The sequence below is a fragment of the Myotis myotis genome, unplaced genomic scaffold (assembly GCF_014108235.1).
Source record: "Myotis myotis isolate mMyoMyo1 unplaced genomic scaffold, mMyoMyo1.p scaffold_m19_p_1, whole genome shotgun sequence".
Classification (NCBI taxonomy): Eukaryota; Metazoa; Chordata; class Mammalia; order Chiroptera; family Vespertilionidae; genus Myotis; species Myotis myotis.
In genome coordinates, this window is record NW_023416313.1 from 30116540 (window position 1) to 30139122 (window position 22583).

The 22583-nt window shown below is 43.5% G+C and overlaps 2 protein-coding genes across 5 annotated transcripts in view; one reads left to right on the forward strand and one right to left on the reverse strand.

Moving 5' to 3' along the window:
- Window positions 1-6537, reverse strand: part of NFXL1 (nuclear transcription factor, X-box binding like 1) — a 41477-nt gene extending 34940 nt beyond the window's left edge. For 2 of the 4 annotated variants that reach the window (XR_004971624.1, XM_036333089.1), the window contains exons 1-3: window positions 6381-6506; window positions 5900-6085; window positions 3067-3243 (exon numbers count right to left, since the gene is read on the reverse strand). Coding sequence is in view for 3 of the 4 variants with exons in the window: in XM_036333089.1 (XP_036188982.1) it covers window positions 3067-3243; window positions 5900-6083 (361 nt within the window). In the remaining variant the exon portion in view is untranslated. Of the gene's footprint in view, window positions 1-3066; window positions 3244-5899; window positions 6086-6380 lie in introns of all 4 variants that reach the window. The other 2 variants (XM_036333097.1, XM_036333106.1) reach the window with 2 other exon arrangements.
- LOC118660646 (cactin-like) lies at window positions 6237-10150 on the forward strand. Its single transcript, XM_036318286.1, has 2 exons — window positions 6237-6392; window positions 8334-10150. Exons 1-2 carry the CDS (start codon window positions 6237-6239, stop codon window positions 9501-9503), a joined length of 1326 nt encoding a protein of 441 aa, XP_036174179.1. The 3' UTR covers window positions 9504-10150.
- The last annotated feature ends 12433 nt before the right edge of the window (window positions 10151-22583 follow it).

Genomic DNA, 22583 nt, shown 5'->3' on the forward strand with positions numbered 1-22583 from the left:
ACATCAGAGCAAAGTGAAAGACACTGAATGTCAAAGCTCAACAGAGCCATTTAGCCTAAATATAAGCACATACATGTATGTGTGTGTTCATGTGTGTGACACACAGCATTGTTTTAATAAAAACTTATTGAATAAAAATATCCTGAGGTCATTATAGTATAGAGTATAATAACTGTTTCTGCTTAAAAAGGAAGCATGAACTTCTTATAAAAAGATTATTAGACTATATTTTCTGAAGCAATTATTGAGCACTTATTTGCTAGGCACTGCACTATTAGTATTCAGTAGGGTTAAAGGAGCTACTTTTATCATCATTCTACCGATGAGAAAACTGAAGCACAGAACAATTAAGTAATCTCAATTTGACACTTAACCACTATGAGCCCCCTTAATCACTGTTAGGATGCAGCAAGGGATTACCTTAGGAAGGCCCAAGAAATAACAGGTAAAAGCAAAATGAAAGGCAGAAAAATTAACCAAAGCACACATGAGACCAAAAGGGCAGTGATCTGAGTCACTTTAGTGTAAGAGAAATAAACCTACATACCTTTAGTACAATAAAGACTGTTCAATAGAGGTTGACTGAGTAATCATATAAACTATCATAAGTATAGAACTTATGGCAATAAAATGGTTCAAATCAAAATTTCAGTTACCAAAAAGAAAAATTAAATAAATAGGTTGCTTGGATAATTCTTTATTTTCTAAGATCACCTCAGGAAACACAGCACTTACAAAAACATGCTCTACATAATATAAATATAATTGAGGATAGTAAACAAAATATACATTAAAAACAATCCCAAAACTTTAAAATATTGTTAAATTATTAAATACAATTGTATCCTTAGAAGCAGACTTAATAATCATATTCTATGTGCTTATTTTGCTTTTCTCATAGCTGGCTTTAACAAATGTATAACATTTTAAATTACATCTAATTTAACAGCTAACACAGAATGAGAACAAGATAAAATAGGCTTTAACAAAATAAATTCTAATCTTATATTTGTAAGATTTCTTTACAAACTGTATTAAAGTTTCGCTGCGATAATAAAGTATACTGCCCAAATGTCATGGTGGATAACATGGCATTTAAAGTCATGCATTTTAAAAACATCATCCTGGCAACTAAAGAAAAGTAAGTACAAGGCAGCTAAGACTAAAAGCTAAAGTATCAGTTAAGAGGCAGTGATAGCAGAAAAATAGAAAAATGACCTTGAGCAAGTTACCTAATGTATCTACCTCATTTTTCTCATCTCTATAATAATAATAATATTAATACCTACCTCACAGTTATTATGTGGATTTAATTCACACATTAAATAGCTGTAGGGGCCTAAATTAAGGCAATGCTAGTAGTATATGGGAGAAGCGGGGTGGATTCAAGAAATTTAGGAAGTAAAACTCAGCAGGACTTAGTAACATTTAAATTATGCTGCTTTTAAAAGTCGATGTCCATGTCAACAGTAAGAAGGAAAGAATGCTGTGTTTGTTGAGATGCCTGACATAGGCAGAGGGGAGGAGTGGTAGTGAATAAAACACACTCATGTCATGAATGTGCCATCCCTGCTCCCAGATTTCTGGTTTTTGTGTGTGACTTGGAAAACTGTGATGTTACAAATTGAGATAAAGAAAACAAAAGGAGAAATGCTATCTTTCAACATATGCTTGATGCATCCATGGCTAGTAAGATGGGGATACCCATCAGGAAGTTGACCATGCAAGTCTAAATTTAAGAGAAGAATCACAAAAAAGTACAAAGTCTGTGTGCAGAGAAAAAGAATGAACTTCTCTGATCAAGTTCTGATGTCCAATTCACTAACATGAGATGGGAATGCTGGCATATTTTGTTCTTAAGTGATCAAATTTCCTTACTTACACAAAGGAACAAGAATCAAAATATTTATGGATGTGACACAAAACAAAGTAAGAAAAACTATCTTAGTACTTTAAGATGAAAGCCTGATTAAAAATTAGTAAAACTTATAAATGATAAATGTTTCCTAAACACTACAAAGAAATACTGAGTTACACCATTGAATTGCCTACTTAAAATCTATCTAGGATGGTTTAAGTGAAGTCTTCTTGAAGCAGGAACCTTCTTAAGGTTGCTTTCTATGAAGTCCTCTAGAACAGCGGTCACCAACCTTTCTGACCTCACGGACCGCTGGTTGCCGACCGCTGCTCTAGAAGTAAGTACCTGCTAACCTTAAGGCTACTCTTTATCAACTTTTACCTGGCTGAGCCAGACTTCTTAGTCAAGCCTCCTAATCTAAATTCCACAGCAGATATGGTAAATTCCTTGGGAACCTATACGACGGTGTGTACCTATCCTCATGTGCCATCAATATATTCAGGCAACTAATGTTGATAATTCACGAAAGAATGCTTCTAATAATGACTTTAAGTATAAAATGTGGAAAGTATAAAACACTTACATTTAAAATAATCTATTTTTACACTTAGTACCAAATCCTCCATAGCAGCACCACTCTGGCCCCCCCTCTCATAAACAAATATGACTTGAAGAGCAACCCAGATATAAACAACATGTGATGTGATTGTACCTGTCAAACCTGAGTACTTTGTTTTAAAAAATGGTATGAAAGTCAGAAGTTGTAAGATATAAAGAAATAAAGTCATGAAATGAAAATGATTTCAAGACACATTTAACAGGAGAAAAAAAGAGAAAAAGGTGAATAGACTTAATGGATTCAAAGTCCTCAAATGCAATCAAATCATAACCAGGAACAACTTGACCCCACTCATCCCACAGAGAGCGTTGGCATCTCCCTCCCAGCATTCTAATGAAATACCAATTAAACACACAGGAGAACGTCTAAGGCTGCACAGCATTGCCATCCCATCTGCTTTACAGAAAGACCAGTATTATACAGTATAGAACTCAAATAGTAAAATGTACAAACATCAACTCTACAACACAAAAATGCTCATTCTTAAGGTGCAAAAACTATTCCACATGGAGTAAAAGTGGTTTTTAAAAGCCAGGAGTATATTTTCATTAATATCAAAAAGGTCTAAATTTAAAACATCATACAGTACCTGTCTGAGTAGTGTAAGTTATAAACGTATTAGCAACTATTTTTCCCTGTTTTCCTTCCAAATCTTCATCTCCTTCTTCTTCAGAGGAAGAGCTGAAGTGTTCTTCAACAAGTTTTTTGGCCGCAGCTTGATTAGCCTTCTTGATTTCCTCAAATTTCCTTTGAGCCATTAGCTCTGCTTAAAGGGAGAAAAAAAATGAGTCTCATTTCTGCAAACCAATCTCTCAAAAGGCAAGTCCTAATTACTAATATATCATTTTAAAATACAGATTTAAAAGTCACCTTTGGAGCATTCTATTTTACTAACACCCATGAAAAAACAGTATTCTCAAATTTCTTGTCACACAACAAATAAGAATGCCACAATAAAAACTTTCATGTTTGTAAAATACCCTGCTAAAAGCCGCGAATTGTTCTAAAAACAGTGACTGGCCCACCAAAGACTGAACAAGTAATAATCACTGTACTACATTTATGTAATCTGCTCTTTAGAAAGCTCAAGAACTTTTTGCCTGTATTAAAATGTGGTCACAAAACATATATATTTACCATTAATCCAAACAAAATGTTGCTAACACAGAGAATATACTTCTTACCACGTCATTCCAAAAAGAAATGCTAAGTTTTGGGTTATTCTTCCACTATTCTCTTTAGCACTATTTGTACTTCTCATCTTGTTACTGGGTTAAATAATAATGCAAAAATAATTAGATTATTTCATAGCGTATTCCCAGTGAGTGCAAACTCCTCAAGAGCAAGGACCATGGGAATTTTCCTTAAGCACTAAGTGTTAACAAACTCTAATGGACAGCAACCACCTTTTAAGAAAGGAGCCACAAACATACTGAATTGATCTAAATTAATTAGTGCTCATATTGAGAGGATTTTAAATTTACTCATTTAAAATTTTCAATTGGCCCTGGCCCAGACAGCTCAGTTGGTTACAGCAGCATCCTGAAATGCCCAGGTTGCAAGCAACCAATGAATGTATAAATAAGTGGAACAGCCAAAACCGGTTTGGCTCAGTGGATAGAGCGTCGGCCTGCGGACTGAAAGGTCCCAGGTTCGATTCCGGTCAAGGGCATGTACCTGGGTTGCGGGCACATCCCCAGTAGGAGATGTGCAGGAGGCAGCTGATCGATGTTTCTCTCTCATCGATGTTTCTAACTCTCTATCTCTCTCCTTTCCTCTCTGTAAAAAAGCAATAAAATATATAAAAAAAAAAAAATAAGTGGAACAAATCAGTGTTTCTCTCTCTCTCTCTCTCCTTTCCTCTCTCTAAAAAAATCAAATAAAAAATGTTTTTAAATTAAAAAAAATTTAAATCACTAGTTTAAAATTCACTTTATGCTTGAAACCAATGAGCCACTACTAAGATAAGCCTTCTTATTTTAGGTGGTATTTTTATCTTTTCTTTCCCTCACGAAATGTTTTCCCTTTTCTTCTTGCAGCCAGTTTGGTTGGGGACTGTGCAGTGTTTCAAATAAAACTGGAGGGAAATGTACCGTGTGCCACCTGGGAATCTTTTAGTGTTAGGAGAAAAGTAATGTCTATAAGATATATGAATCCAAACTTGATGCACATCAAGAGAGACGACAAACCTCACTCATTACGGGAAATTAGTAGTTAAGGAAACGTTTTTTAAAAGGTTGAGTTAGAAGACATAATAAAAACATTCATCACCTGATCAACGCAACCACATAAGACGATCTCAAGAAAAGCTGACAAAGCAACCTTCCTATCTATTATTTGTAACAGCAAAATCTCAATTACAGCACAGGTTAAGAAGGCTAGTTTTCCACGAGCCACAAAACCCAGTAAGGTTTACCAAAACTGTTCTCGGGTCTCCAACTCGCAAACCTCACCACCATCAACTCAGTAACTGCAAGCTAGGAGAACACCACCTCATTTTAAAACTAGCTTAGGAGGAAAAAAGCACATAGAAGCTCAATTTGCTTCCCCCCACCCCACCCCCCGCCAAAAAAAAATTTATATATATTCTGAAAAATACATTCCAAGCTCACACAGAAAAATGACTTCAGGAATTATTCCTGGCCCCACGCACTTTACTTTGTTAGTAAAGACGACCTGGTGTGTGCGCTGCTCCCAGCTCCCCTGAAACACAGCCTTGCACGAAAGACACGGACAGACGCGAGGAGGCCACACCAGCCGCATCCAGGAAAAGCCCAGAAGTTTGTGAACAGGAACCAGAAACGCACCGCAGCTGCAGAGCTGACGGGACACAGCGCGTGAAAGTCAGCAAACAGAGCCAGCCATCGGGCAGAGCCGGGGAAGGACAGGACCCTGTCACTGCGCTGCCTCGGCTCGGTCCGGTCTAGGGGGGACCTCCGCCTCGCGTCCGGCGGACGGTGGCCACGCACTCGGCAGAGTGATTCCCAAGAAAAGCTGGCCAGGTGTGCATGAGATTAAAACACACAAACACACACAACAGCAACAACGACGAGCGCCAATCCAGCCTGACAGCCTGCGCTAACCAAACCAAACTGCAGGTGAGGCCAGCGAGCCCTCCGGACCACAACGTGCAACTTGGGGTCTAGGACGTCAGGAGGCAAAATGAATGAGGGGACGAGCAGAGGGCGGAGAACTGGCGAAAGTTAATGATGCATGAAAATTAAGAGAAAAGGTTTTTTCAGTGAATTTATCATTAAGACGGGACTGTCTGGCATGCCGAAGAGGGGCAGCCAGGAAGGTTTGCCGGGAGAAGACGAGGAGCGGGACAGCCGAGGCGAGGCGGTCCCGCGGCGGGAGCCCCCCCACCGCCCGCGGAGTCTGCGGCGCCCCGGGTCCCGCGGGGCCGTGCCGGGCAGCGCTACCTGCGGCCGCGGCGCTCGCGGCTCCTCGGGGGCTGGGGCCCGGCGCGGCGGCGCCCCCCGACCCCGCCTCTCGCCCTCCTCCGGCTCCGCGCAGATGGAGTCCATTTCCTGGGGAGGGGGCCGCAGTGGCCCGTCCTCGGGCTCGGCCCCGGCCACCGGCCACCTGGCGCCAGGAAGCTTCCATCCCTGAAGGGAAAAAAAGAAAGAGTGGCAGGAGCTGGAGCGCAGCGGCGCGCGGGCGCGGGGGCAGCCGGGGGAGGGGCGGGGACCGGGTGGGAGAAAGTCGCGGCCCTGTCTCTCCCCGAGGGCGAGCGCCCGCTAACCCCGGGCTTCGGAGATGGACCCGAGCGGGAGAGGACCTGGGCAGGGAAATGGAATGTGGGGCAAGGAGCATCCAGCGCCGCAGAGGGGAAGCCGGGGGGAAGGAAAGCGCCTTCTCAGCCTCGGGCGGAGCGCCCTGAGGGGAGAGCCGGGGACTGACCTCGCCGCTCCCGTGGGGAGCCAACTGCGGTAGCGGACCCCAAGGAAGTCTACGTCTCCTTACCGACCGAGTCTGCCCCCAGCGACTACAATTCCCAGAAGCCCACGGCCACGGCCCGTAGAACGCGTGGCATCACTGGCCACTTCCTTATCCGGGACTGGCGGGGGCGAGGGCTGAGAGGGGGAGGATAGGGAGTTCCGAGCGCATGCGCTGACTGAACTGGGCCTTCGGAAACTACAATTCCCGGCGTGCTCTGGATCCCAGTCGAAGAGGGCGCCAGGTGGGGAGGTGGGTGCTCCTGAGATGTTGTTTACACCAGAAGATACAGCTGCTTATACCTCCCTGAGTAGCGGGATTCTGTCGGAGTGGCTGTAATTGACCGCCCTCCATCTTTACCCTGGCCTTGGGGCTTTCAGCTGGCGGAAAACTTTTCTCTTGAACGGAAAAAGTACTTAATTAAAAACTCTTGGGGTCGGAAAGGATGAGGGAGTTTTGCAAAAAGGGCTGGAATGGAGAAAGCACTCTTCTAAATTGCTGACGCCCTGCAGAAGATAAATCGAACACCTGTTATACTAGTGCTTTGTAGTTGACAATATGCTTTCCCTGAGCAGGCTGATTTTTACCTTCAGGATAGCTCTGTAAAGTAGATTTTATTAAGGAAAGTAGTTGAGGACCAGGACCTAAATCTTCTGACTTCTCTTAGTTTTCCAATAAGAAATAAATTTCAAAATTGGTGTGGTCCTAACCAGTTTGGCTCAGTGGATAGAGCGTCGGCCTTCGGACTGAAGGATCCCAGGTTCAATTCTGGCCAAGGGCATGTACCTTGGTTGCGGGGCACATCCCCAGTGGGGAGTGTGCAGGAGGCAGCTGGTTTATGTTTCTCTCTCGTTGATGTTTCTAGCTCTCTATCCCTCTCCCTTCCTCTCTTTAAAAAATCAATAAAATATATTTAAATGTTGCCCTAGCCGGTTTGGCTCACTGGATAGAGCATTGGCTTGGGGACTGAAGGGTCCCAGGTTCGATTCCGGTCAAGGGCATGTACCTTGGTTGCAGGCACATCCCCAGTAGGAGGTGTGCAGGAGGCAGCTGATCAATGCTTCTCTTTCATTGATGTTTCTAACTCTCTACCCCTCTCCCGTCTTTGCTGTAAAATCAATAAAATATATATTTAATAAATAAATAAAATTGGTGTGGAAGAGGGGTGTCTGTCTGAGATTGACAAATATATTGATTGCTTGGGACCACACAATCTTTATACAACCCTTTAACTCAACTAATCCCTCTACATTACTAATAATATCTAATATTTAATAGTATTTATTAAGTGCAATTCTCCCAGGGCAAATTACTCTCTCTGTGTCTCAGTGGTCTCAGCTGTAAAACAGGGAAAATGTGTGTACATATGTAAAAACTAAAAATATATATATACATTTATGATTTGTGTGATTTACTGTTTGATACACCTCAATTTTTTAAAAAATTCTAAAAGTATAGAAAAGTAATATATCTAAATACTTTTATTGTGCTGCCATTTGAAAAGTGTGATTTAATTGTATTTATTTGTCCACTAGGGGCCCAGTGCACAAATTCGTGCACCTTGAAAGGAATTGTGGGCCCCACTAACAGTTCCGGGTGCCTCCTGTCCTGAGGCACGAGGACCCACGCGGGACTGCCCCTGGCACTGCCTGACGGGCTAGTTCCCGACAGTCCGGCTGGGGTCCGTCACGCAGATCACATTTTCAGGAGCTTGGAGGTTGGTTACAAGGCATTCGAGTCCCCGTGGGTAGGGTGGTGGGATGGGTTCTCACCTCCCGGCTCAGGCTCGGACCTGGCAGCCCGGGGCGTGCCGAGGCGGAGGAAAGCCCCCCGGCGCTGGTCCCGGATATTTGTGTCTGCGCCGCCATCGTCCCAGATGATGGGTCGGGATTCGCGCTCGCGGTCGACGGGTCGTAGGGGTCGCAGGGGCCGAAGGCGGCGGACCCGGAGCGGGAGTCGAAGCCGACATCGGAGCGGGAGGCCTCTGGCAAGGGCCCAGGCGAGCGACGAGAGGGCGTTAACACCTCGGTCAGCTCCGATGTGCAGTTGGTCTTCAAAGGGAAGACGTACAGCCAGCTGCAGGTCATCTTCCAGGGTATTGAGGGCAAGATCCGGGCCGGGGGCCCCAACCTGGACATAGGATACTGGGAGAGCCTCCTGCAACAGCTGCGTGCCCACATGGCGTGTGCCAAGCTTCGCCCGCGGCACCAGGACGTACTCCGGCAGAAGCTCTACAAGCTGAAACAGGAACAGGGCGTGGAGAGTGAGCCGCTATTCCCCATCCTCAAGCAGGAGCCCCCATCTCCTGACCACAGCCTGGAGCCTGAGGACCAGGCCCTGACCCCCCCAGGGCCCTCCTTGGAAGGTGGCCCCGTGGAGCCTGAGGCAGAGGAGGCCACACCGGCAGAGGGTGAAGCAGAGGGGGAGGCCGTGCTCATGGAGGAGGACCTGATCCAGCAGAGCCTGGATGACTATGACGCCGGCAAGTACAGCCCCCGGCTGCTCACGGCCCATGAACTGCCACTGGACGCCCACGTGCTGGAGCCCGAAGAGGACCTGCAGCGCTTGCAGCTGTCTCGGCAGCAGCTCCAGATCACGGGCGATGCAAGTGAGAGTGCGGAGGACATCTTCCGGCGGGCCAAAGAGGGTATGGGCCAGGACGAAGCACAGTTCAGCATGGAGATGCCCCTGACGGGCAAAGCCTACCTGTGGGCTGACAAGTACCGACCTCGCAAGCCACGCTTCTTCAACCGCGTGCACACGGGCTTCGAGTGGAACAAGTACAACCAGACACATTACGACTTTGACAACCCACCACCCAAGATCGTGCAGGGCTACAAGTTCAGCATCTTCTACCCCGACCTCATCGACAAGCGCTCCACCCCCGAGTACTTCCTGGAGGCCTGCCCCGACAACAAGGACTTCGCCACCCTGCGCTTCCACGCCGGGCCGCCCTACGAGGACATCGCCTTCAAGATTGTCAACCGCGAGTGGGAATACTCACATCGCCACGGCTTTCGTTGCCAGTTCGCGAATGGCATCCTCCAGCTCTGGTTCCACTTCAAGCGCTACCGTGACCGGCGGTGATGGCCCTGCGTTTCCCCGGACCACCTGAGAGGAGTGTTAGGCTGGCAGCCTTCCCTGGCTGGTTCACAGCTCACCTCCAGCTGGGCCTTCCCCTCGCAGCCTCCCTTTCCCTGTGTGAACAGCAAGTCACCGTGGAACTGCCTCAGAGGCTTGAGGGGAGGACGGGATGGCTGGCCCAGGATTCTGACATGCAGGAGGGGCTGCTGGGGGGACTCTTTGAGCCCAGGGAACCCAGCAAGTGTCAACCACCCTCCCTGTCCACATGGGCAGAGTGATGCCCAAGTCCCATCTTAGACAAGTCCTGCAGTGCAGGCCTTGCGGGGGAGGGGTGGGTGCAGGGAGGACAGCATGGGGCCCAGACATGGGGTACCGAGCTTTTGAGGAAATCCAAGTTCAGAGCGTTGATGGGCCCTTGGACATAGCCGGTTGTTGCAGGGCCCACACTCCTGGCCCTTTCCCAGCGGCCTTCCTCAGTGCCCACACCAGTGGGACCCGGACCCTTGTGGTGCATGTTCCAAAAGAGACCATTTGAGGGACATGCCACCCACCTCACCCCTGGTGCTGGCTGAGGGTCAGTCTCTCCCCAAGTGGGCATGAAGGACACATCCACCATCAGATCTAGGAGCCAGGGGCCACTGAGAAGTCCTTCCACAGCCACTGAGCATCCAGGAGGCAGACTCCATGGTGCAGCTGATATGCCCGATCTGGCCTGGGTGTTCCCCTCACCTCAGAACAGCTGTGTTCTTCAAGGCCACCTCCCAGCCACCACAGAGCTGCCCTCCATGTTCCTGTGTTTCAGACGAGGACAGTCACTCACCCATAGTCAGACTGTCAACAGTACAGTGGGCCAACCACCCCAGAAACATTGCTGTTAGCGCTCTGTTATGAAGACATTTCCAGCCTAAAGGAGAAGAACCGGCACCAAACCATGAAGTGCCACCTCCCGGCTCCTCAGGCAGCCCCACCAGTACCCCATTTCATCTGGAAATATTGAGGTTGTTTATCTAAAAAGACTTTTCTTTAGGTGGGGAGGGGAAATCTTGTTTATTTTCATTTATTTGGTCTACTCAGTACATTTTTAAAAAATAAATGCTCTATTTTAGAATAAAAAAAAAAAAGAAAGAAAGGAATTGTGGGCCACGAGGCTGCGGTGGGCACAGGGGCAGGTCTGGGCCCATTCTCCGCACCCCTGTCTGGCCCCTCCTACCGCAGCCCCCAGTCCCTTGTCTGCCCGCAGCCCCGCTCCAGCTCCCGCTGCCACTGCCTCTCCCATACGCTGACGGTGCCAGCCCCACTTGCACCTACTGACAGCACAGAGCAATTGGGGCCAGCGCCATCAGCAGGTGCGAGCGGCGGCTGCTGCCCTGATTGCCCCTCAGGAGCAGGGGGAGGTGGAGAAGCCCTTAGGGGCAATCAGGGCTGGCAGCACCACTTACACCCACTGACGGCACTGAGAGACCGGGGCTGGCAAGCAGGGCTATTGCTGGCAGCAGCTGCGAGCAATGGGCAGGACTGTGGCACATGGATGCAAAGAATTTTCAGTAACCCCCAGAAGCTCACCCCAATGACAGCAACCAGCGCCCTGCCTTGGTCTGGCGCCCCCATTCACCTGCTCCACCATCCCGCTGAGGCCGACGCTGCCATGTTCCACACTGCTGCCAATGCCCGCCATGTTCTGCACACCCTCCTGGTGGTCAGCACACATCATAGCGACCAGTTGTTCGGTTGTTCCATCATTTGGTCTATTTGCATATTAGCCTTTTATTATATAGGATTACAGATGTATCTTGATAATAGATTCTTTTTGCCAGCATATCCATACATGCTCTCCAAATACATTTGTCCTTTACAAATACATCTAACTGTGCTAGTTATCACTTTACTAGAGGCCCGATGCACGGATTTGTGCACCAGTGGGGTCCTTTGGCCTGGCCTGTGGGAATTGGGCCTAAACTGGTTCTCCGACATCCCTGAAGGGGTCCCAGATCGTGAGAGGGTGGTTCTCGGGTGTCGTACCCCGGAATTGGGCTCCCTCCTCTCTGATTCCCGGTTCATCACCCAAGAACCACAGCTGCCAAGTCACCACAGCTCAGCAGCTCCTACATTGAGCTCCTGCCCCCTGGTGGCCCGTGCACATCATAGCTACCGGTCGAAGGTTGAACGGTTGGCCAGTCGCTTAGGCTTTTATATATATAGATTGCCTTTCAGCTTCAATTCACCTTCAATATATGCTCTGTGATAATAGGAAGAACTCCTTTAGGTACCTCCACAGAGAGTACGATGTTTAGTTTTCTCAGCAGAGGGCACTGGAGAGACACTGCAGGAGTGAAGGTGTTCTCCTGGTATTTCCTGCTGTTGCACAGTGGGTCAGCAATCCTGCAGCCTTTGTCTGGTTTGGCCTGGCCTTAATCTTCTAGCAGCCTTCTCAACATGAAAACTGACTCCCAAGGCCTCCTGCTCACACTGGCACCCTCAGTCATCACTGACTGTTCACTGAACCCTGCATCCCCATTCCGTGCACTTGCTATCACTTTCACTGTAGACCAGGGTGCCACACCTGTGCCTAGGCCCCCATTCTCTCTACAAGCCCCCCACCCCCACAGGATCCTGATCACCTACACTTGAGAGGGACTGCAGAACAGCTGTGGCCAGAATATACCAGCAAACTTGTCTGCCACCCAGTGGGCTGAACCACACATCCAATAGGATCTGAACCTTAGCCTTGGAAAGGTGGATTTCTCCAAATTTGTCTTGGCTTGGGTACTCTCCCTAGACTATCCAATTTCTTATCAGAGCTTAGTAATTCTTTATATTAAACTTAACCCACTATATGGCTTCCATTCCTGATTATATCCAGATTGATATAGGCAGTGTACACATTTTATATTAGTTTTTCTTGAAATACTAGCTATGACCAACCAAACTGGATGCAGAGGGGGGGAGAAAAAAGGAAAAGTGGTAAGAAGGAAATAAAGTATATAAAAAGGTAATCAAGTTGATTTTCCTAGTCAGATGGAGGGGACTGGCCCCCCTTTTTTTTCTTTAGAGGACTTATTGCCCCTTGTTTTCAATACTCAAAATTGAATGATATAAATAGTATTGTATATTGTAAATTTCATAAAAATAAAGTATTTTTCTTTAAATGGGCTGTCAGCCCTGGCCAGTTTGGCTCAGTGGATAGAGCGTCGGCCTGCAGACTGAAGGGTCCTAGGTTCGATTCTGGTCAGGGGCGTGTACCTTGGTTGCGGGCACGTCACCAGTGGGAGGTGTGCAGGAGGCAGCTGATCGTTGTTTCTCTCTCATCGATGTTTCTGGCTCTCTGTCCCTCTCCCTTCCTCTCTGTGAAAAAATCAATAAAATATATATATTTTAAAAAAATAAAATGGGCTGTCATTTTATTTTTTCTAGGAAAACTTTCATAACACAGGAAATATCATCCAAACATCTATTCATATTCAATATGAGTTTTTTTTTCCAATGTTCAGTTAAATAATCTATCTAATAATCACTAATCAAGTCTAGCAAATATCTAATACTGTCAGGCCCTGGTCATGCAAACTCAGAAATCAGATGGGTTCACTGTAAGTACCAGAATAGGAATGGGGAGGTTCATGAAGATGCTGAGAACTGAGAATATTATTTTTTAACATTTTTAATTGATTTTAGAGAGGAGGGGAGAGGGAGAGAGACATAGAAACATCAATGATGAGAGCAAATTATTGATTGGCTGCCTCCTGCATGTCCCCTGCTGGGGATCAAGCCCGCAACTTGGGCATGTGCCCGACTGGGAATCAAACTGTTACCTTCTGGTTCATAGGTTGACATTCAACCACTGAACCACACTGTCTGGATGTGAGAATATTATTAAGGACAGAGTAGATCTGAATGGGATGGAAGGAAGCATTCCGAGTGGTAGGAACAGCATGAGCCACGGTTTAGAAGTGCAAATAAACATGGCATGTGTTTGAACCAGAAAGGAAAAAAGTCTGTTGAATACCAAAGGTGATTAATAAGGCAGAGCAAAGATATAAATAGGGTTGGAGAGAACCTTGAAAACAGAAGTAAAAACTGTGGTCTCGATTTGACATTAAGTAATCACTATGGGATTCAAGAGAAGGATGATGACGTCATGAAAGGTTTTTCAAGAAAACTAATGTAGGAATACTAATAAAATTTGAGCCAGAAAAGGCATTGCGGGAGAATGGCTACGTAGAATTAGAATTATAGTTGATATGACCCTCAGTTTACAAACTCAAATGTGTAAATAATCATATTTCAGTAACCATAACCTTGTAATCAACTTAGTTTGAACTCTGAGTTTTTCTTTATCCTCAGGATTGGTGGGAAACTCATGAATTTATTAATTTATTCAACAAAGATTTATAAATCCCTATTATGTCCCAAGTACTTTCTAGGCACTAGACATAGAGCAATTAATGAAATGATGCCATAGTGGCAAAACCTAAGGTTTAAAGTAATTAGTGCCAGTGTGCTGTTTTGGGCATGAAACTTTTAGGGACTGGGAGCTCCAGGCCCGAGAGCTCCAGGTCTGGGATCCAACCTTCCCATTGCTCTACTTAACTTGTTTCCTTGGAGGAGCTGCTATAGACTTGAGGTGCTGCTCTGGAGCACTCAAGAAACCAACAGATTTATTTCCTCCTCCCAGCCCAGACTTAAAGTCTAGCAGAAATCCTGGTTCTGAGTAAACTCCATACACCTTGTAAAATATTCTTGCCTTCATCTGTGATCTTATAGAAGACTCACTATTTCTCTGAATGTGTTGAAAGAAAAATCCTCTAAAAACTAGAATCTCAACCTACCAGGTATAGTGGGATTGACATTCTGTTGAGAGAGAGAGAGAGCAGCTGGGAGCAGGATAACTCATTAGTATGTTATGGTCTCAAGAAATAACAGGCAGCCACTCTAACTAAGCTGTTTCTACTTAGTGACAGCACTGTGAGGAGTTATTGTCTTGATGTTTTGTATGAAGAGGCTTCCAGAACCTCCACTCTTGTGTTCTTTCCCCTTATAATATGATTTTCCTCATCTCTGCCTAGGCTAAAGTGAATTATTTCCTCTCCTAGGCAATTCTACTTACCAGCCTCTGAAAGTGTGCAATTGCCAGTAGTAGTCCATTAATTAATCATGAAATCAATTTAGTAATTTGCAACAGGCATTTTTTTTGAAAGAACTAAAATAGAATAGATAAAAGAGAACGTCCCTGAGTGCACTGCATGTTCTAAGGGTATTTTTTTCTGAAGCATTTGTTATATCTGTGTGCTTTCTGGATCACAATACAAAATGCATTTTATATGGGTCACTTATTATGGGTCATTATCAAGAAAATTTGAACAGACTAGCAACAGTTACCCTCATTATTACATCTGTCCTCTCTCTGCTTCAAAATATTTTTTCTCTTCTTTCCAAACTCTGCTGAATATTCACTTCTGAGAATCATTTGTTCCCCAGTGTAAACAGTCTTCCTGGAGTTTCTGTACCATGTTATCTGTTGTCTATCCTAAAACTCTAGCAAACAGTCGGGAAAGTCCAATCAGTAAAGCAAGTGCAGGGGCTAATGGATCACTGTTTATCTCACATTGGCTTTAGGACTTGATGAACTTTAAGATGTTCTTTTTCTCTTACTCATCAAAGATAGGTCTGGGAATTTTCATCTTCAGAGGAATCTGATAGATGGAGTATCAGACAATGTGGTGAATTAGTCAATGTTATGTCACTCCAGTCTCCTGGTAATCAACTAGGTTTCTTTGTTGTTGCTGTTGTTATTTGTTTGTTTTTAAGCATATTTCTCTCAGCCTTTGCCTTTCTGGACTGGAGTCCCATGCTCTCTCCCCACCTCCATTTATTCACATCACCTTTTATTCATTCTCTGCGCTCCAGCCACCTCTATACAATATAGTCAGGGTTCACTAAACAGAAGTGCATACAATTTTTAAATTCAGATGCCCATGACTTTCTGTAAAGACAAGAAAATATTTCTTCTTAAAACTTCCTAATGAAATCCAGCCTTTTTGTGATCATCTTGTAATTCCTCACTGAGAACATAACAAGCTACAAAACTCCTCCTCTAGGTCTTTACTGCATTTGATTGCTTAGAGCAAATCATTTTAAAATTATAATTTGAAAACATACAATCTGACTAAAAAATGGGCAGAGGAGATAAATAGGCATTTTTCCAAAGAAGACATACTGATGGCCAACAGGTACATGAAAAGGTGCTCAACATCACTAATCATCAGTTTGAAATATAAATCAAACTACAATGAGATATCACCTCATACCTGTTAGAGTGGCTATTCTCCAAAATATAAGAAATAAGTATTGGAGAGGATGTAGAGAAAAAAGGAATCCTTGTGCATTGTTGGTGGTAGGGTAAATTGGTGCAATCACTATGGAAAACTGTATGGACATTCCTCAAAAAATTAAAAATAAAGCCACCATGTGTTCTAGCAATTCCACTTCTGGGTATTTATCTGAAAAAAAATGAAAAGACGAATTTAAAAAGATATATGGATGACCACCCCCCCCCCCCTCCATATTCATTGCAGCATTATTTGCAATAGCCAAAACATGGCAAAATCCTAATGGTCCATTGATGGATAACTGGATAAAGAAGGTGTTTCATATACGATGGGATTATATATATATATATAAAAGCCTAAGCGACAGAATGACTGATCAACTGGTTGCAATGATGCACACTGACCACCAGGGGGCAGATGCTCAATGCAGGAGCTGCCCCCTGGTGATCAGTGCGCTTCCACAGCCAACCTCCCGCAGCTGGCCAACCTCCCACGGTCCCTCCCCCCCTTCCCCCCCCCCCCCCCGCCCCCCGCCAACCCTGATCTCTGGCCAGGCCAAGGGACCCCACCCATGCAAGAATTTGTGCACTGAGCCTCTAGTTGTCTTAATAAAGAATGAAATCTTGCCAAAACCGGTTTGGCTCAGTGGATAGAGCATCGGCCTGCGGACTGAAAGGTCCCAGGTTCGATTCCGGTCAAGGGCATGTACCTGGGTTGCGGGCATATCCCCAGTGGGAGATGTGCAGGAGGCAGCTGATCGATGTTTCTCTCTCATCGATGTTTCTAACTCTCTATCTATCTCCCTTCCTCTCTGTAAAAAATCAATAAAATATATTTAAAAAAAAAAGAATGAAATCTTAATAAAGAATGACATCAGTAGAATTTGAAGGGATTATATTAAGTTAAATAAGTCAGACAAAAAAAGATAAATACCCCAACATCTCACTTATATGTGGAATTTAAAAATGAAAACAAAACAAAAAAACTTCCAAACTCATGAATATAGAGAAGAGCTGTAAAGAAGCAATGCTTTCTGTTTAATGTGGAGACCAGGGGAGCAGGTCCCCCTCTCAAGGTAAAAAATAGTCTAGGTCACTACTGTTAAATTGAGACTTAGTACCACAATCTAAATAAAAGAATTTATAGAAAGAAAAGGAAATCCATTATTTCAGTTCTGTAAAAAACAACTCTCATTTTTCTATCACCAACAAGTCTTATTTCAATCCATGAATTTCAAACACTCAATTATTTTAAACATAAAAATAAAAGGAATATAATAAAAGCAAATTATGTTAATTTATTGTGGTACATTTCTTTGATAAGTTTATTTATTTTGTGCTCTTTGAGTATTTTGATATTACATCAGGATGGAGCAGGAAACACCTGTAATATAGATTAATTGTCAGTATTTTATTTTACTTTATTTTTTTTTCAAACTAAAGAACTGGGGAGAGTGACTCATTACATTTAAAAATTATTGGAAAAAGTTACATTTCATAATGCAGGTGCTCTGGGTGGCTCATCTGTCACTCTTTCTACTAAGTGTAATCCAAGAGGCCACTGGGGGGACATCTGGAACACCATGGACTTTGGTGCCACCAGGATAACTGTGCTGCTCCGTAGCATGAATCGTTGTGACAAACCCAAGAAACAGGCTCCCTGATCTCTGAAGAACTAACTCAAGTAGCTTCTTGGACCAAGTCCAACTGGCTGAAGTTCAGCACAGATAAAACAAAAAAGAACCTAACTGAAAGGAAGAGAAACTGGAAATCTGACAAGTAATCTAATATCAAGTCTTTTTTAGGGCCCCATTGTCAGGCTGGTGAGTAATTTTGTGGTAAATAGCCATTTACAGAATCCCAAAGGAATGCATTGGTGAAAAATGCATTCTTATACCTGGAATTCATCAGGAAAACAAGATCCAGACATGAAATGTAATTCTAAAAAATATTGTCTCCAATTTACTCAATATGCACTCTGACTGGCTTAAAGTGGAAACATACAGATAACAGGCATGTTATCACCAAGTAAAACCTCATAAAGCATGCAACTTGGGCTGTGTAGAAAGCAATTAAGTACAACCTCTTAGGGAAGTAAAGACTGCAAGGGTCAGAAGTCCAGCCATTGCCACTAAACTGTGTGAATTTAGACTTAGCTCCTCTACTTCTCTTTTTTTCTTCTTCTTCTTTTGAAAAGTTCAAATACAGCAAAGATTATAGAAATATTATATATACATTGAGTGGCCACCTGACGTTTGTAGGCAAATTAGCTGTACACTGCATCGTATGAGATATGGAAGCCGAAGGCCTATTCGAACCTTTGCTGTCTGCAGTTACCAAGATAAAATGTCTCCAATTCGCACAGGAACACAAGGATTGGACAGCTGAGCATTGGAAAAAAAAGTCATGCGGTCCGATGAATCACGTTTCCAGTTGCATCATGTAGATGGCAGAGTGAGAATTTGTCAGAAACAGCATGAAAGCATGCACCCCACATGCATTACAACCCTTCAAGCTGGTGGGGACAGTGTTATGGTTTGGGGCATGTTTTCCAGGCATGATTTGGGCCCTTTAATTCGTGTGGAACAACATCTGAAGAGCACAACATACCTAAGTATCGTTGCTGTTCAGGTTCATCCTATCATGTTGATGGCGTATCCCAATGGAGATGGCTTGTTCCAACAAGACAATGCGCCATGCCACGGTGCTCGTATTGTACAGGAGTGGTTTCAAGAACATGAGGGAGACTTTACCTAGCTTAGGTGGCCCCCACAATCACCAGATCTCAATCCAATTGAGCATTTGTGGGATGAAGTTAAAAGAGCCATCAGGCAGCTGGTTCCACAACCATCACATCTCACAGAGCTGGACAGTGCTATTCATCAGGCATGGTGTCAGATTCCTCACATCGCCTTTCAACATCTCGTGGAGTCAATGCCAAGAAGAATCGCCACAGTATTGAAGGCAAAAGGTGGCCCAACGAAGTACTGATGGGTGGTCATAATAATCTGGCCACTCAGTGGATATCTTACATAGGTTTATCCAATCTTAACATTTGGATTCATTTTTTTTTCCAGATTGTTTTAAAAAATATAAAACAGCACAGACAGTTAAAGTCCTATGAATTTCTCATCCTCCATTCCGTCCCATTCTCTCCATTTCCCCATAGAAGGAACTATTAATCTGATTTTTGCTGTCAACCATTCCCATGACTGTTATTAAACCTCTAGATCATAGGTACAGATCCATAAACACTATTTAGCATTGTGTTATGTGTTTGTAAATTTTGCATAGATGATATTTATATGTACATACAAGAGTCAGCACTAATGAAAGGGTTAAGAGCAGGCACCCTGGAGCCTCACTGTCTAGGTTCAAATAGTGGTTATGTCACTTCCTTCCTGTGGGTCTTGGGCAGATTACTTAACCTCTCTGTGCCTCCATTTCCCTATTTATTAAACAAGGAACATAAAGGAACCTACCTGTAAGATGTCATGAAGATTAGATGTATTGACATCTGGGGAGTACTTGGAACAGTAACTGGTACATACTAACACTATATAAATGTTATCTGCGACTATTTAAATGTTTTTATAGCATTCGTTATATGAATGTATTCCAATTGATATATCTAACCTCCCTTTAAAAAATGTTGTAATCCTCAATTGAGGAGGATATGTTTATTGATTTGAGAGAGAGAAAGAGGAAGAGAGAGAGAGAGAGAGAGAGAATATCGACATGAGAGAAGATGGGTTGCCCCCATACTGCCCTGACCAGGCATTGAACCTGCAACCTAGGTATGTGCCCTGACTGGAATCAAACCTGCAACATTTTTGGTATATGGACGATGCTCCAACCAACTGAGCTGCCTGGCCAGGTCTATATCTAATTTCCTTTTGATCAACATTTAGGTTGTTTCTTTTTAAATCATTATAAAGATTCTTCAACATGTCTCCTTGTGGATATGTGGACAATTTTCTCTAGTGGCTATGCCTAAGAATGAAATGTCTGGGTTTTAGGTGAGCTCAACTTTGTGCTGTAGCAGATATTGCCATATCATTGTACAACATACGGTAAAAATTCCCACTCTCAAAATTCCTAATAGCCTTTGTTCTCACCAGTTTTAGTGTTGCCTGATCATCATCTTGTATTTATAACATGAGAAGGAGTGAACTAGATAATTTCCGGGGTCTTTCTGCACTTTCTATATTCTCTGATTCCCTTTCTGTGAATTTCCTACTCTCTCCCTTCAGCTAGAGACAAACTAATGCAGTGAATAGCGAATTATTTTATTTGAGTCTAGAAGCCTATTGTTGGGTATTTTTAAATTCTTACATCTAAAAACTAGGACATCCAATAATACAATTTCATTAGTGGTGAGGGAAAATATCACCTAAACTGACAGTGTCCTAGCCAGGCATACTTCCAACGCTGCTGATAGAAGTCAGTGGTTTTCAAACTTTTTAAAACAATGGACTTTTAAATATATATAAATTGAATCACAATATAATTGCTGCTTGCTCCTTCCTCCCCCCCCCCCTTTTTCCCCTCTAATACACATCTTACACATTTTTAAAAGCTTCCTATAATATAATTATCATGATTGCCTTGGTGAGCTTCCTGAAATTAAGAACTATTAAAATGCTCCAATTTACCTTGCATTTTAAATTCTACTTGACCATATTTTTATTTAAGGCTGGTACATATTTGGGTATACTAAAATCTTTTAGAAATATCCACTTTAGACAAAAAAAATTACCCATTATTGCCGAAGAGCTCTGATTTTACTACCTATAATTTCTATGGAGAAAAATATTCAGCTTCAGGCTTTGAAGGAAATCATTGTAGACCAACATTGCCACCTAATGGTAAGAAGCCTAATCACAACATATTTCAAGTTGGTTTTTAAAAAAATACATATGCAAAACTCTGCGCACTCTCTTCCTACGAGGACCTGACATTATGGTAGAGCTGGGGGACACCCATCAGACACACTGGCAAGATTGGTGATTGGGCTTCTGCTCCCTCGCTATCTGGCACCCGTGAGTCCCAGCATTCTCTCTCTCATCTCCCAGATGCAATTATTAAAGATCTCCAAACTCGGGCCAGCCCTCCCTTGTCCTTATGCCAAGCCTGTCCTAGTCTTAATATATTAAGAAGCTAGTTCTAGACAAACATTTGGAGACTGGAATCAGCCTGGAATATGGCTGGTCTCTGGATTTCTAAAAGGTGAGCTCCTGCATCGGCAGCCACATGTACCCGGGTCAGCACCTCACCATGGGACTCCCCAAAGCCACATGCTTTCTTTCTTTTTACAATATCCCCTAATGAAGCTAAAACCCAGTTGTGAACATCTGAATTGCCCTCCAGGTATCTGAACTGGAGCCCTCACCACCAACTGTCAAAGTCTCTACTTGGGAAAGTTGTGAGAAAAGAATTGGCTAAACCCTACTTACCCCAAGTCTTTAGTAAACCAGGAATCTGCCACCATCCAATTCGAGCAAAGCAAGACTCACAGAGCTTTGCGTCAAAGGTCATCAAGTCAGAACCCTAGGATATGTCTCCAGCCCAGATCAGACCCAAAGTGCCCACTCCTGGATGCTGTGATTGGGGTTGCTTCTCCAGGTATGTAACCCTCACTCATTTCCTGTCTTTCCACATCTGCCTGACATGAGTAGCCAGCAAACTTCTTTACGGTCTTAGAGGTTTGTATGACAGGCAAGGAAGAGCACAAAGAAAGGAATAAAATGCAGCTGAAGGAAAGGAATGATAAGAATCAGAAAGAAAAAAGAGAAAAAGGAGCACCTGTCTCAGGCAGAAGCCATGTTGCATATTATCTACGGCCCTCCCACTCCAGGCCTAGCCACTTCTACAGTAAAGAAATTCTTGCCAGCTGTTATTGAAGAGACAGGCAAAATGTAGAAAGGAAACTTAAGGCTGCAAAGATATAATGTATATAGTTCAATGGGTATTCTGTAGGTAGAGAAGAATAAATTCTATCATTGACCTACACTGATTGGAGTCCATATAAATATCCGGTATGTCAAATTAACACGGAGCTACATTAAATCATGTTACTTTAGGCGGGGATAGAAATCTTTTATTAATTCCTGTAATCTGTATTAGGAAGAATATTTTGAAACATGGCTGGGTTCAGCAGTGAGAGCTGTGTGATGGATTAGCAATGTCTTCTATGGCCACATGCTTGTCATACTTGTCTCTTTTCTTTTCTAGAACCATCCTCCCATTTACTCCTTCCTGGTTCTCTAGATAGGTGCTTCTCAAGCTTTAATGTGGGTATTAATCACCTAACAGTCTTGCTAAAATGCAGTTTCGGACACAGTGGGCAGGCCTGAGATTCTGAGTTTTTAAGAAGCTCCCAGGTGATGCCCATGCTGATCCATTGAACTCCCAGGTTTCCTTGTCAAACATTACAACAACTTCCTTTGTTAATCACCCAGCAATATCATTACCTTTATCTCTTCTGTTGATCAGTCAGAGAAGGATAGTAGCTACTACTGTCAGGCCTTAAATAACCAGAAAAAATTTTTAAATTTCTTATTTAAAAATCTTACAAAATGTTTTAATTTTAATGTTCTATTTTTGTATATAACATTTATGCATATATTTGTACAGTAAAGTCTGATTTGTAATTCTTTTATCAGTAAGAAATTTCTCTCAACCAATCTTTCTAAGCCTAGAGTATGACAATTAATATCCTTAAAATGACCCTAAAACTCTATAAGATCCTAAACTCCCTA